At 41.0% G+C, this 14,726-nt stretch overlaps 1 protein-coding gene across 2 annotated transcripts in view; it reads right to left on the bottom strand.

Annotated features, from left to right (window-relative positions):
* Scin (scinderin) overlaps nt 1-14,726 on the bottom strand; it is a 72,601-nt gene that overhangs the window by 17,893 nt on the left and 39,982 nt on the right. For both annotated transcript variants that reach the window (XM_027419734.2, XM_035445412.1), the window contains exons 5-10: nt 7,460-7,552; nt 5,298-5,430; nt 4,732-4,820; nt 3,573-3,788; nt 1,782-1,903; nt 1,254-1,344 (exon numbers count right to left, since the gene is read on the bottom strand). In XM_027419734.2, the coding sequence (XP_027275535.1) occupies nt 1,254-1,344; nt 1,782-1,903; nt 3,573-3,788; nt 4,732-4,820; nt 5,298-5,430; nt 7,460-7,552 (744 nt within the window). The remainder of the gene's footprint in view (nt 1-1,253; nt 1,345-1,781; nt 1,904-3,572; nt 3,789-4,731; nt 4,821-5,297; nt 5,431-7,459; nt 7,553-14,726) is intronic.

The raw sequence follows: 14,726 nt of genomic DNA, 5'->3' as shown, positions 1-14,726 counted from the left end.
CTCTCCAGTAAGATAAGACCACATGGAAATACTTAGATTTGTAGAAATGGGTTAATGATTAAGAATAAGAAACCATAGCCAATGGCCAACAGTATTCATAATTAATATAGTGTTTGTATGTTCATTTGGGACTAGGCTGGCGAGAAGAATGCTCGTTACAGGACCAGGTGGGACAGGAACTTCCATCTACATGTAGCATTTCAGTTTATGTGTTATTGCCCTAATTTAGTCACTGGGTTAAAATCTACCAGAATTTAGTAACTAGGGTATAAACTGGCTAGTGCAGTATGGAGATTTGAATGAGAATGGCCCCCATAGGTTTATATATTCGAATGCTTGGTCCCCTGTTAGTGAACTCTGGGAATAATTAGGAGGTGTGTCCCTGGGGGTGAGCTTTGAGGTTTCAAAAGCTCATGCCAGGTCCAGTCTCACTCTCTCTGCCTGCTCCAGGGCCATGCCTGCTGGCTGCTGCCATGCTCCCACCATGATGATCATAGACTAACCTTGAACCTATAAGCAAGGCCCCTGTCAAATGCTTCCTTTTATAAGATGCCATGGTTGTGGTGCCTCTTCACAACAATAGACCGGTGACTAAGACACACAGGACTCTAGGATGCATTCTTTTTCTTGCCTTGTTCAACTCCCAGAGGTTGCCTGTATTACTTTCTGGGTCCCTTTGTCCCCTAAAGTCAGAAGTTGTCTATGGAGTCTCCATCACACAATATCCTTCTCATGATGCCTGCCTCACTAGTTAACTCCTAAGGGCTCCAATGGATGCTTTGCATCATGCAGTAATCCCAGGTCATCTCCCTAACTTGAGGCCAGATGATGAGCCATTAGGATTCTGCCTCCAATTTTAATTCTCCTTCTCTTTGTAACTTAACATTTTCACAGGGTCTCAGGGTTGAGATGTGCACATATCAACACATAATCCTGTCTATTTTTACTGTTTGTTCATAGCTGGAAAGGTCAAATGACTGTGAAATATGGTGGATTTTAAAGAGAAAAGACCCTCTGCTTTCTTCTTGGACTCTGAAATTATTAGTTTGTTAATGTGTTTATTTTGCTGTTGGTGACTTTATCTTCTCAAGAATCTGAGATAACTAGTGTATTATGAAATATTTGAATCTCAAAATAAAACGAAGTCAACATAAACATTTCAAAATCCCTTTGAATGTGGGAAGTGAGCTTTCATTGGAAGTGAGCTAGAAAAACCTGGAATTGCATGAATTGGGAAGGTGAAGTATACCAACCTGCACAGCCTGTCCTCCAAGGGACCGATCCAACTGAACAGTCAGGAATGCAGACATGGTCAGCTCATCTTTTGTAGCTTTTGCTCCTTGCCTTGAGGAATGTAAGCAAATTACACTGACTTGTAGTTAACTTTCAACAGCCTCTCATGCGACCACTTCAAAAAGAGGCTTGAGATATAGTAAAATATCAAAAGGAAGCAAATGTTTCAACATGATGAGAACAATCAAAGCTATGGGTGTTCTGTTAAGTACTAACCCTAGATTGCCCTGTGAATTTCTAGAAGTACATACAGTGTATATTTTCATCTCCACTTAAAAAAAAAAAAACAGGTCTTAGCACCCTATATGACTTTGCTAAGTAGTCATGTCTGTCTAATGCCTGTTATTGTTGGGAAATTGTCCCCATCCAGCACATGGTCTGACTACTAGTTGCCTACTGTAATCAAGGGATATGGTTCTACCTCATGCAACATAGAGTTCAGTCATTTGGAGCACGATCTGTGGCACCTGGGCTCTGAAAGGACTCACCATGTGTAGATGATCTGTCCTCTGGGATAGGTGTAGAGGATAATGTAGCAGTCGCCACCATAGAACTCGCCATAGGAGTTTGGGTCAATCTCGACTCTACCACTGTTCTCTACACGCCAGATCTGAAAGGCACAGAGTAGACATAAACCGTTACAAGTTCACTGACCTAAAACACCCTCATAAACTATAGACAGTTTCAACTGTAGACTCATTATCAAGTAATGTTTAAGTTATTTTTCTAATCAGTTTATAATAAAGCAAAAGCAAGGTCAATGAATCCCACGACTTCTTGACTTTTAAAATCTTCTATTTCTCCTCAATATTTAGTTAGTTCTGAGAATTTTGTTGTTGATTGTTTTAAAATTTTGTTGTCATTTTGTTTTGAGACAGGATTTCCCTATGTATCCCAGGTTGATCTTGAACTCTGTCTTAGCCTGGTAAGTGAAAAGATTATCGGCATGTGCCACCATGCCCAGTAGTTCTGAGTGTGTGTGTGTGTGTGTGTGTGTGTGTGTGTGTGTGTGTGTGTGTGTGTTTGAAATTCATGAAAATAATCATGGCACTACTACAATAAAAACTACAATTCAGCCCAGAAATGTGCTTCAACTTTAGAATAAAATATTTTCATCATTTGTGAAGTGGCCAGTGAGCAAGAGGCCACCAAACACTGCACTGTGCACCTGGGGATGGCACAATTCCTCCCACATGCATTCTGGGGAGGAGCAGGGCAGTACTGGCTTTAGAATGTGGAGTGAGCAATCAGAAGGAACAGTGCAGGGCTTGTAGGGAGAAGCATCACTGCACCATCCCTCTAGAGAACAGAGCACAGCCCCACCAATGCCAAGAGCCTAAACAGAGCCATGAGGTTTAGCATCCCTAGTGTGGCATCCCTACGGCTTCTCAGACAATTTGTAGCCGGAGCTGAAGACCCCACTGTAGACACAGTGGATGCTGAGGAGCTCCATGCTCTGCTCAAGGGCATTCTAGCCAAGCTGCCTGTGCCAAGCTCCAGAGAGGATACCCAAGCAGGAGGGGTTGCCACCAGGAAGTTGATCCCTTTGATGATATCAGAACATTTATGATCTTGTCATCCCCCCAGCTTAGCATCATACTTCAGTTCTTTGAAAAGAGGAAATGTATGTGAAGTATTTAACTGTAGTCCTCAAAAATCTGAGTGTGGATGCTTCAGATGGCAAGAGGAAGCCAAGGTTCCAATCCTGAAGGTCCCAGTGGGGAGGAACACCTTCAGTAAGGCTGGAGGGTCATGAAGATATTTTAGAGATTATATCATCCAGTCATCATTAAGTTATATAACTGGAGAGTGGACTGAGTTTGAAGAGATTTGCGCTTAAAACAATTACGAGATAAAGTTTTAGCAATTTTCATCTAAACTGTCATGATCAATACACTCAAGTTGAATGTTCAGAAGAGATCTGCCTTTAGCTCATTTTGTTTCCTGGATACTTCCAACAGATAGGGGCAGGAAAAAATGGATGGTACATTCTAAGTACAACCATCTACAACCCCAGACACAGGCTTTCTGGTAGAAAGAGCTGTTGTATCCTCCACCACCTAAATGTCAACATGCTCATGTGCAAACAACAGCTCCCCGGCTCTAACTCCCACCACTCAGTATAGTCACTCACTTGGGTCACTCGCCTTACTAAGTAAAATCCACCTTTAAAAGGATTCAAAGATTGCCAAAGCTATATTCTGCCTCCCCCCCTCCCTGACACTGCCATAAAGAGGCCTGATAAAAACACAAACAGAAAGACATGGACATAAAAATACCTCCACGGTGCCAGAGCCATCATCCACCATGTTGTGCTGGGCTGCCATCTGCGGAGAACTGTGCAGTTTGGAGGCATCAAATGGAATCTGCTGTATGTGAGCCACTTTCTCTGTGACGTAGACCTTCCCAAAGCCATCGCTCTGGTCTTTATCTTTCCAGTCCTTAAAGAACTGTTTGAAAATTGGCGTTTCACCACCCTCGGGAAGAACCTGAATCTGCAATTCAAAATAATAATTAATGGGAAAATAAGAGACGGGAAGATATCTACAGTAGGAGAAAGAAGGAAGTGATGAAAAAAAAATACTGCCCTTGTTCCTACAACTACACCTGTAACTTTGTAAGTCCCTGCATCTACAGTAATCCAACCTAGGTTTTTCCCACAACTAACGTCATTGCCGCTTAATTTGAATGACAAAGATGAGGTTTCCTGTGTTACCACTATATAAATGTTTGTTCCCATTAGGTTCACAAGAGATTTGACCAGGAAGAAATGATCCTACTGTATATTTTGCCAGGATAAATATGGAGAAAAAGAGTAGCTAGTTAATGTCTGAGTTGAGCCCACAGAAACTGAATATGATGAGGGTGTTACCCCCAAGTCTTCACAATGGTCTGAGGAGTGGTTGACAGTCTTTAGGTAAGTTTTGGTTTTTTAGTTAGTTTGTTTGTTTTTTGTTTGTTTGTTTGTTTGAGACAGGCTGGCCTCAAACACTCTACGTTGCTGAGAATGGCCTTGAAGTGACCCCCCTGCTTACATCTACTGAGAAATGAGATTACAGGTGTGTACCACCACACAGCCAGTTTCATGCAGCACTGAAATGGAGTCCAGGGTTTCACACACTCCATTTGGGTTGGGCAAGCACTCTCCTAACCACATCCCCAGCTCTGGGTAGCCCTATTGTCTGATCTCTGCAAAATGTTCCTCACAAAAAGACTACTAGGAGTACATGACACGAGGTGGCACATACTCAACTGGAGAATGACTACACACACACACACACACACACACATGCATGCATGCATGCACACACAAATGCACACACACACACTCATGCACATACATGCACACTATTTTGAAACAAACTTTTCATGAGCTTTGTGGAGACATCATGACTCTTAAGTTTTAATGGTTTTCTAGTGATTTCTTTTTATACATACTTGAGTATTGGTAGAATAATTCATTTTCTGTAGGAACTCCTCAGCTGTCTTCATTGCAGTCTTCCTCTCCTGTGGGTTAGCATTTTTACCTAAAATGAAAAATAAAGAGATGATTACTGCATTGTACATAGCCATACCACCCTAAACATGCCCAATCTCATCTGACCACAGAATCCAAGAAGGGTTCAGCTGGTTCCTCCTTGGATGGGAATACACTATATAATTACTTGCACACCAAAAAATAAACATAGTTATCATTTAGTTTAAATATGGCAATGGGAGAATGGCAAAATTCCCTGGTACATTAGATACATTTAATATCACAGCAGTTGACAGTACATTTAACAATATATATCTCTGTCACTCAAATGTTTTCCTCAGCTCCCTAACCTTTGCCGAACAGTTCCAAACATTTGATCACTAGATGCATCTTGGGTGAGATATTTACAAACTGTATCTCAAGAGGGATGCTTTTCTTTAAAATCAGGATGTTTCCTTGCCCCTCCTGGGAAAAGAGCATCTGCATGAGCATGAAACACACCAACCATATCAATGGCGTCTCTTACCTTTCCATACAAAAATTTGTTTTGCAGCACCATGGTCCAAGATGAAGCATTCTTCAGAAAGCAGCATTGCCATGGAGAAGGGGTTTTCTTCCGACACCAGAGTCACTTTCATGGATCCACTTGCATCTGAAACCTAACCAAAAACCACAAACTCAGTGATTTCATTTTGGGAAGAAACAAGCATTCTAAAACCATGCCTTGGTATTAGTCACACACTCTGTGGATATAGTGACAGTGGACTGCACACTTTGAGAACACGTCTTACAATGTAGATAGCAAAGCTGTCTCAAAACAAAGAGACAGAGCCAATTGTATCCCAAACACTTTTGTAAAAAGATTCTTAGAGGCAAAAGAACTGCTAACAGAAAGTTAAACTTTGACACCATCTCTGAAACATCAGAAAACCATGGTGATAATCGAACCATGTAAGGGCCCTCACAGTCTGGGCTCCAGTCACTGGGTCCCTATCAGCGCAGTCACCGCTAGGGGGAAGCCTTGACAGAGTGCAGTTTATGGCTGTAGATTCTTCAATCTTAGTCCTTAAATTTAACTATGCTTTGAGAAAACCATCAAGGTAAATTGTTTTCCATCAGAGATGGAGATAAAGCTTCTAAGGAGGTTTTGTGGGTGGCTGTACGAAGTTGAAGTGATATTTATTTATGAACCATTACAGTGCACTGGTTTTCAACAGTCAGCTTGTGGGCTGCAGGATGACTGGCTGCATGTTTGTTAAATATGAAGGCTTCAGACCCAGATTCAATCGGTAACCAAGTTTTGTATCAACAATGAGAGTTTGCATTCTGTATATTTACAAAGTGTCCACAGTGATTTACTGGCCTCCCAGTCTTATTTGGTTCCAAATGATTTCCAAGATTACAGAGCTTACGTTGTACAATATACGATAGCCCCACTAGAGGGAGCCATGATTCAAGATTAATATTTCCTTATGTTGAACTATTTAATTCATACATAATGCTATCCGACAGGGAAAAGTTTTGATCAGTGGTGGGAAATAAATGACATTTGTTAGACTATAAAAAGAGTAATGAAGCCACAAACTATCTAGTTAACAATGTCTGTATGGATCATGACAAAATATCAGTATTTAGAAGATACAATTATCAATTATTTTTCCTTTATCACCTACAAAGAAAGGAAGCCACTTCCCCTTTAGAAAAAGGAAGTTATATTACATAAGTTAGTAATTCATCTTCATTCAGAACTATAAAGTTGTAAGTTACAAAGTTCTTAAAGGGACCAGGTGTGATGGTGCACACCTTTAATCCCAGCACTCAGGAGGCTGAGGCAGGTGACTGTCCATGAACTCCAGGCCATCCTAGTCTACATAGTGAGTTCCAGGACATCCAGGACTACAAAGAGAAACCTAGCCTCAGAATATCAAAAAGAAAAAGAAAGTTCCTTAAAGACTACCAAATGAATTTTTTCTTCTTGTTGGAAGGAGAAAACCACTAAATTGTGCAGGGAGATTACCACCTGCTCCCATCACTTGCTTCGGAAACTGAGAGAGAGGGGAGGAGCATGTGTAGACTCCTCCCCAGTCTCCTTCACTGTTGTGTTTTGTGGCTTTTGTCACTTTCACCAAGAGTAGATTCAAAAATTCTACTGTTGGAAGAAACCTGAGTAATCACCAAACAAAACCACTTTCTTCCTCTTTCTCCCTCCCCTCCTTCCTCCTCCTCCCTCCCCACACCTTTCATATTAGAAAACTCAGATGACTGCCCTGCTTACTTGCTAGGTCAGCCAGTGCCTGTTCTCTTTCCTGCTGACTGACTGGAGATTTCACCCTCCAGGAAAGAAGAAAGCACTCTTTGTACTGCAAGGATACTCTAAAGATGAAGATTTTACAATCTTACCAAGAATTTATAAGGCATACAAAATGTTTTATTCAACAAAGGAAACATTTTATCAGCTATATTATATCAAAATATTACGAACTAACAGATAACTAACTATATACTATTGTGTAAGTTACAGCAGTGGCTATGTCATTAATGAAAAAAACAAAAAGCTATAGAAGTGAAATTTTAATACACGAATGTGAAAATTTACCTGCACATTTCTCTATGAGGGCAAGACGAGTTCCCTACTACAGCAGAGGCAGTCCCCTCTGGTGTTGAACTCAGAATCCCACTCAGACTCACCATGTAGAGCTTCGCCATCTTCCTGTTACTTATGTCTGCCATGGCATCGTCATCATTGTCCCCATCTGGAAGTACAGGCTTTTTCCCTAAAACCTGGGAAATGGTGACAACGGGGGAAAAAGTAGTGCAGAATTTTTAAAACAATGAACCATCTTACACTTATAAAGACATCAGTTATAAAATACATGCAATTAAAATATCCGAGTCATGGATTTCTTGTCGATTTCTATAACACAGGCCTCTTCCCATGTGTCAAAGCTACAGGTGGCATGAGGTAAACAAATGCTGCCCCTGCTGCTGACACAAACTTCCAAGAAAGCACACATGAAAACTTAGGTGCAACCCCCCCTCCTGCCCATTTAGCTAACAGGGATTAAGTAAAATGATTTCTTAAACTCAGTTCCACAGCAAACAGAATTTCCCCCTTGATCTCTGCTCATTACTTGATTTAGTGTTTTGAGGTAAAATATTGTAGTGGTTAATGAATCTGAACCATCAACTTGATCTAGAATTGCCTAGGTGATAAGCTGTGGACATATCTGTGAGGAATTATACTGGTGAGGCTGAGGTGGGAAGATCTAGATATGGGTGGTGCCACTCCCTAGGCTGGAGTCCCAAACCTGTATAGAAAGAAGCCAGCTGAGGATCAGCACTCATCACTCTACGCTTCCTATCCATGACCACCATGACTTTTGCTACTGTGACTTCCCTGCCAAGACTGAATGCAGCTCAAACTGTGAGCTAAAATAAATCCTTCCTTTCATAGAGGGTCTCTTCAGGTTATTTTGTCAAGGCCCTGGGATTGTAGGTATACACACCACACCCACAGCACAAGCAGAGTTTGTATCATGGACTACAATCAAGCTTTGTTTCATGTTGTGCTTCTGGCTTTTGGGACAAAACCTGAGACACGGTTGATGCTGCACAAGTATTTACCAAATGAATAGATAAATACATTTATCGATGCTTTGTATGTGTGACGCAATCCAAAAGTTCACAGATGCTATGACGGAGACTATTCATTTGAATCTGCTTTGCATGTGTTTATAATAAAGCCACAAAATGTAAGAAGTTTAACTCATTAGCTTAAGTGACATAAATAACACAGGACACACATAAAATGTAAACTTACTCTAAATAATGTGATTGTCATAATATCAATTTAAGTTTAAATTCAGAAAAGGGACAAAAGGTATTCGTGTGGATTCAACAACTGGTTCATGACAAGATGTGAGCTCCTAGCTGTTCGTCTCACCACTCCTTTGCTCTACCATGGTGGGCTCTAACCTCCTGAAGCCGTAAACTCAATAAAACACATTCTCTTATAAGTTGCTTTGGTCATGGTGCTTTGTCCCAGCAATAGAAAAGTAACTAGGACCCCAATACTACAAGAAAATACCCACTACTGAATGTCAAGTAATACAAGTGTACTCGAACTTTTCGTGAGCATATGTAGTCTCAAGTTGGGAAAGTCACATGGGGACTTGTGCTCTGGGAACTTGACATCTTTTGTTTATGTGGTGAGCAATCAACTATTTTAATTATTATCCCATCTAAAAGGCTGCAATAGAGTTTTGTGGGTTTTTTCCTTTTTTTTTTTTTTTTTTTTGCTATAAGTTGGATCATACCCCAAATTACAATACTTGAAATGAAAATCTCTTTTTAAAGGCATTTGTAGTTTGATAAAAGCAAGTGTGGCACTGAAGGATCACTCAGTCTCCTTGTGAAGCCCCTGTGATAGATTTTTATCACAACCGAGATAGCAGTTGGGAATAAACAATTCTGATTAAGGGTGTAACTAATCCTGGCAAGTCTCCCATTGGGCCAACTGAGTCTGGGAACTGGGGTGTATTTTAACTTTTAATTTCCAGACAACAATTCCCACATTAACTAGGTGTCTTAATTAGCTCTTCGAAGGATGCTAGCACAGTTGGGATTTGAACCAATGCAACTTGCTGAAAACAGGCCAACTCTGGGGTAGAGCTGGCATATGCTGCCTTGTCCCTAGGGATCATCTTAAGCCTCAGTTCATCAAGTGAGCGTTTACCAAGTACCTCATGGGAAATGAAAGTGAGTTTCCAAACACCTTGCCTGTTCCTTAAGGATTTTACACTCTGCCTAGAAAGAACAAAATAATTAAGTTACATCACTCTATCAACTAGCCTGTGCATTTTGAAAACCTTTGAAACAAGCTTCTCACACCGCCTTTCCATTCCGTCCCAGGCAAGATTGAATATAAGCATAAGATGTCTTCATTTTCAGTTCCGTGTTGTTGGCATCTGGCCCATGAGCTCTTTGTGTGTGGAATGGTGTGTTCTGACACCCTTAAGGGGTAAGGAAACAGATGAGCCCTATTTGAATCTGCTCCATAAATTTCACTTTGTTCCTGTGAGTTCCCCACATTCAGACCTGTCACTCAAGCCCACAGCTTGCTTGTCTTCCCCTCCTGTCGGTTAGCATCTCTTTAAAATATCAGCATCATCTCGCCAGTTCCCAGCTAGCCATTTTCCTTCCCTTGTTTGTATCAGGGTATCTCTAATCCCCTGTTCTTGGACTTTCAAGCCCACTCTCCACCTTGCCACTAAATGCTCCCTTTTATGGTCATGGTAAGGGTCCTTCATGTGGACTCTAGTGAAGGCCCCATCCTTCCCGCCGTGGGCCACAGTTATGTCGCCAACTCCCTCCTGCCTCCAACCTCACCTCATTTTCATCAAAAGCTGCCTAGCACACTAGCTGCCCACCGTTATGTCATACTATTCCTGCGCTTTGAGAATATAACCTGACTCCACAAAACTCCTTTTCATCTTCCTCCAATACTAGTCTCTTTCTTTTCTTCCTTCTTCTTGGGTCTGCCTATGCTGTGGCCATTAAATTCTGAGGCAGAGAAAATCTGTTGTATGGGTTAAGAGACCTTAAAAGAAGAAATAGTAGGTTAGGGTGTAGCTCAGTTGGTAGAGTGCTTGCCAAGGATGTATGAAGCCCTGAGTTTGATCCTTGCCACTACATAAAATGGGGCTTGGTGGCACACACCTTTAATCCTAACACTCGGGAGGCCCAAGTAGGTGGATCTCTGTGGGTTCCAGGCCATCCTGGTCTACAAAGTAAGTTCCAAAGCTATGCAGAGAAAACTCTGTCTGGAAAAAAAAACAATTTAAAGAAAAAAGAAAGTTCAAGATTATCCTTGAGTTTGAGGGCAGCCTGGGATATAACAGACCCTGTCCCAAAATAATATAAATAAAACACTAAATAGGGAGGGTCAACAGCCTATGATAAGAATGAAATGTGGTCAACAATCCCTCCCTGCTATGAAAGAAAATTCTAGAGTTCTAGAAATTATCTTATGGGAGGGAAAATCCTCATATTCAAGTAAATATTTAGGCTGCTAAGCATTATCAACAATATGAACACATAAAACAGTAATATGTATAGAAAAACATTACAAAGTAAATAAAATGGTTTTTCCCTTCAAATATAGTACTTGGGGTGAATTTTTCTGTAAAAAATTTTTATATGTATTTCACAGAATTTTAGTAATAAGTATATTTATGTCTTTAGCAAACAAAGCAATAAACATTTTACTACATAAAAAAATACTTCTTGTTTTGCTTCATTTTTTTTCTTCCAAACAAAACAGTCATGTCATCACTTCATATGGAGTGATTATCATTTCCTATTCACTGTAACCCACCATAGACATCTCATCCACGTCATCAAAGCATAGTAAGTATTCTTACTGGGTCACTAACTGTCCTAAAGCATTGTATCAAAGAAGCATTAGAAGTGACCCAGGCATCCAGGCAGCTGAGGTCTTAAGGGAAGAAATAAGTAGCTCCTGAGATCACAAGGGCTATTACCCTTGTGACCAGAGCAGGAAGTGGGAAGGGCTTGGCATTTCTTCTCAATTCTACCAGTAAATATACTGAAAACATTCTACAGCCTGAGGCTCTCTGCTCTCTTTCTACATTCAAAGGGTTGGAAATCTACATAAAGATAGTTTTTATGTCTATTAAAATTGACCATCATTTCTGCTGCTCCTCTGTCTCCAGCAAGAGCTCAGTTCTACATAAGTCAGAAGATGTTTACATTAAATAATGGAGTAAATAAACCATCTCTGCTTCAGATACACAGTCTCCTGCCTCAGAACTTCCTGGTTGTCATTACCATGACCACCACTGAAGGTTCCTTGCATGGAAAATGAGGCATCCCACTGGTATCTTAATCACTTTCATAGCATGGCTTCCCTTCTGTTTTCACCCTAAGCAGAGAAAGCTCTAGGCTTCATGAGGGAGTATTTTAATTCTCAGCATCTGTGTTCCTCCACCTCAGTGAAAACCAATCAGTAGCTCACAAGCACACAGAGCATAGAAATCAATAATAAACTGAAAGCAGCTCCTCTAGCGTATTTACTTGCTGCAGCACATTTGGTGCCTTGGGTAAGACAAATATTTGATAACAGGGAAGACGCTTAGAGAAATAAACACAGGGACTTCTGAGGAAGGGCCGTGGCCTCCTGTAGCAGCTGCCCCTCCCCTGGAGGACATGAGATACCAACACTTGCTCTCAGCCCTGAACTTTCCAGCTTTTTGAATACTCGTATTCCTTTATTGCTTTGTCTGATACAGGGGAGTTTTCGGTATTGGCTTGTGAGTACAGGTATTTTGGAGTGAGGAATTCGGGACAGATATTGATTGATAAAAGGATGGTGTGAATGAGACACCTGTGAAATGATCTAGCTCATGGTTACCCACTAGCACTCACTACAATGATGACATGACCCATGGCAGTATTACTGAACACAGTTGTCACCAGCCATTTGTCACCACTGATCCCATAGAGGGTGGTTACTGTACCTGACTGAATTAAAAACTGTATTTTATTTCACTTTAGTTAAATTAAATTTAAATGATAACATAGATCTTGAAAAAGCATATGGACCATGAGATTCTGGGAAGTTGAGATGTTGGGCTAGTACTCAGTATTGTTCTAGAATCCAATCATGAGCGGTTTCAATTCAAAACTCCAAAAAGAACTAACTCATATGTCACTGTCACTGATAATAGAAGTTATTTTACAGAAAGTTAATACAGGAGCTACTACAATGTAGAAAATGAACTCAGAATCTGTTAAAATGTATAAGACAAAAAGCCAACATCTGATTATTTTTTTCATTTGCAACAAGAACACCAACATATTAAAATCCAGTGATTGCTTTCACCGCAGTGTATCACAACTATCTGGACCATTAGAAAAGAGAATGCCAATGCCTGAAGATAGACTGGTGAGCCAATGCCTTATCCTATCCATATCTGTGCAGAGCCTATACCCTGCTGGAACATCTGATAATGCGATCTAAGAACTCAGCAAGGTTGTCAGTGACCCATCTCCATCACCAGGACAGCCCAGCTAACCAAGCACTCCGATGTTCGCTTTGCCCAACCTGCATACCTTCCCTGGGCAAGCAGTACTAGTGGTCTGGAAGCTGCCTTAAAGCAAATATCGGGGAAGATTTTAGGCTTCCCACCTTTTCTGGACACGGCTCAACATTCTCCTGTAAGACCTCAAATCCAATGTGAACATCTCTATCTGTCCTGTTCTTGAACAGGTACTGCCAGCATTTGCCTTTGGATTTTCTGTATGTTGCCTTCTTGCCTTTTGAACGACTGTTCATTTAGCAGGATTATGCAGGCTGAGCTAGAAGGAGCACTTGTAAGGCTCCCTGAACTTGCTTCTATACTTAAAACGGTGTGATGATGGATATCACTTAATGTAATTAATCAAAATTTATGTGAACTAATTGTGAGAACAAAAGCTAAGGCTTCCGTATGTGTTACCCTGGTCAAAGCACCATTCTCCCTCTCTTAAATGGCCTTGTATAGTGTGTTTTCTTGAGTCAGGGTCTTCGCCACATAGCCTTGGCTAGCATGCAGTGATCTGCCTGCCTCAGTGTGCAAGTCCTGGGACCAATTATCTCACCCACCTGGAATCCTTTTCATAATGGTTTCACCATGAACTTCTTTTTCCTTGTCAAATTATATTTTCTAGTTATCTTTTTCATCTTAGTTAATGATTTTGTCAAGTAGGCTGTATGTCAAGATAGTATGTCTTGTCAATTTTGTAGTTAATTAGAGACAAGGTCTTTCTCATGTATCCCAGGATGACCTCAAATTCACTGTTTAGCAGATGACCTTGAACTTCTGAACCTCCCGGCTTGCAAGTGCTGGGAATACAGGTGTGCTCCACTATGCTCAGTTTATGTGATGTTGGGATCAAACTCAGAGTTTTCTGAGTGCTAGAAAAGCACTCAACCCACGTGGCTACATTCCATCAGCTGATCAAATCTTGTATTTTAGACTTAAAACTACAAAGTGAAGAAGAAAGGGAAACACAGAGCCTGAGCAATCAGCAGGGTGGTTAGTCATGTCCTGAAGAAGGAACAGAGCAGTCATGAGGTGTATAATTCCACTATGACTTGGTTATAAAATAAATTCTTTTCTCCTCCCATGTGTTTAACTCTTATCTCCTCGCACAGTCTTGCACATAAGGCTCTATTTCAGTGAAGCAAGAGATATAAGCAAGAGTGAGGCAAGATTTACTCTGGGAGTGCCTGAGGTGTACCCAAAACAGCAAGGTACTATCATCCTTAACAAGTTAGTTGTCGGCCTGCATTCAGCTAGCTTTCAATGCAGGGCTGTATGTGGGTTTCCCTGGTCCTTCCTGAGAACCAGTGTGGGCAGGGACTACTAGATGAGTTTGCAGAAAAAGACGTTAACATGGTCAGGTAGTTACCTCACATTTGAGCAAATAGGAGAAAAGAATGAACACTCTGACTTATTTTTCACTCCAGCTTTATCTAAAGAGACTGTGGATTGTGAGACTCAGACTTATTTAAAGAGCATCTGATCTTCAAGAGACCAGTGGACTAACCCAGAGCTGTTTCTACACCCTAACATCCCTGAGCCTCTTCCCTGGGAACCGCTTTCTTGTTTTCAGTAAACTTGGAGAGAGTTGCTGGGAAGAGACTCCACACTTGATGACAGGAGTGGAAAACAGAACACTGCTTTCCCCCTCCAGTCCTTTCTGTGAGGCAGAGAAAATCCACACAGAGTCTCTCAGGTGAAACATCAGCGAAACCTCCGTGGACATTGCTCCACTACTTTTGTTTCCATGTATGCCAGCAGTTTTATCATCCATCCCTTCACAAGAAGGTAAAGAACTCTGGCTTACAAGGAATATTTAACTAGATGAGGCCAGCTTCAAGTTTAATGAC

This window comes from Cricetulus griseus, chromosome 5, assembly GCF_003668045.3.
Source record: "Cricetulus griseus strain 17A/GY chromosome 5, alternate assembly CriGri-PICRH-1.0, whole genome shotgun sequence".
Classification (NCBI taxonomy): Eukaryota; Metazoa; Chordata; class Mammalia; order Rodentia; family Cricetidae; genus Cricetulus; species Cricetulus griseus.
The sequence above is the reverse complement of the archived record's forward strand: the minus strand, read 5'-3'. Positions and strand labels throughout refer to the sequence as shown.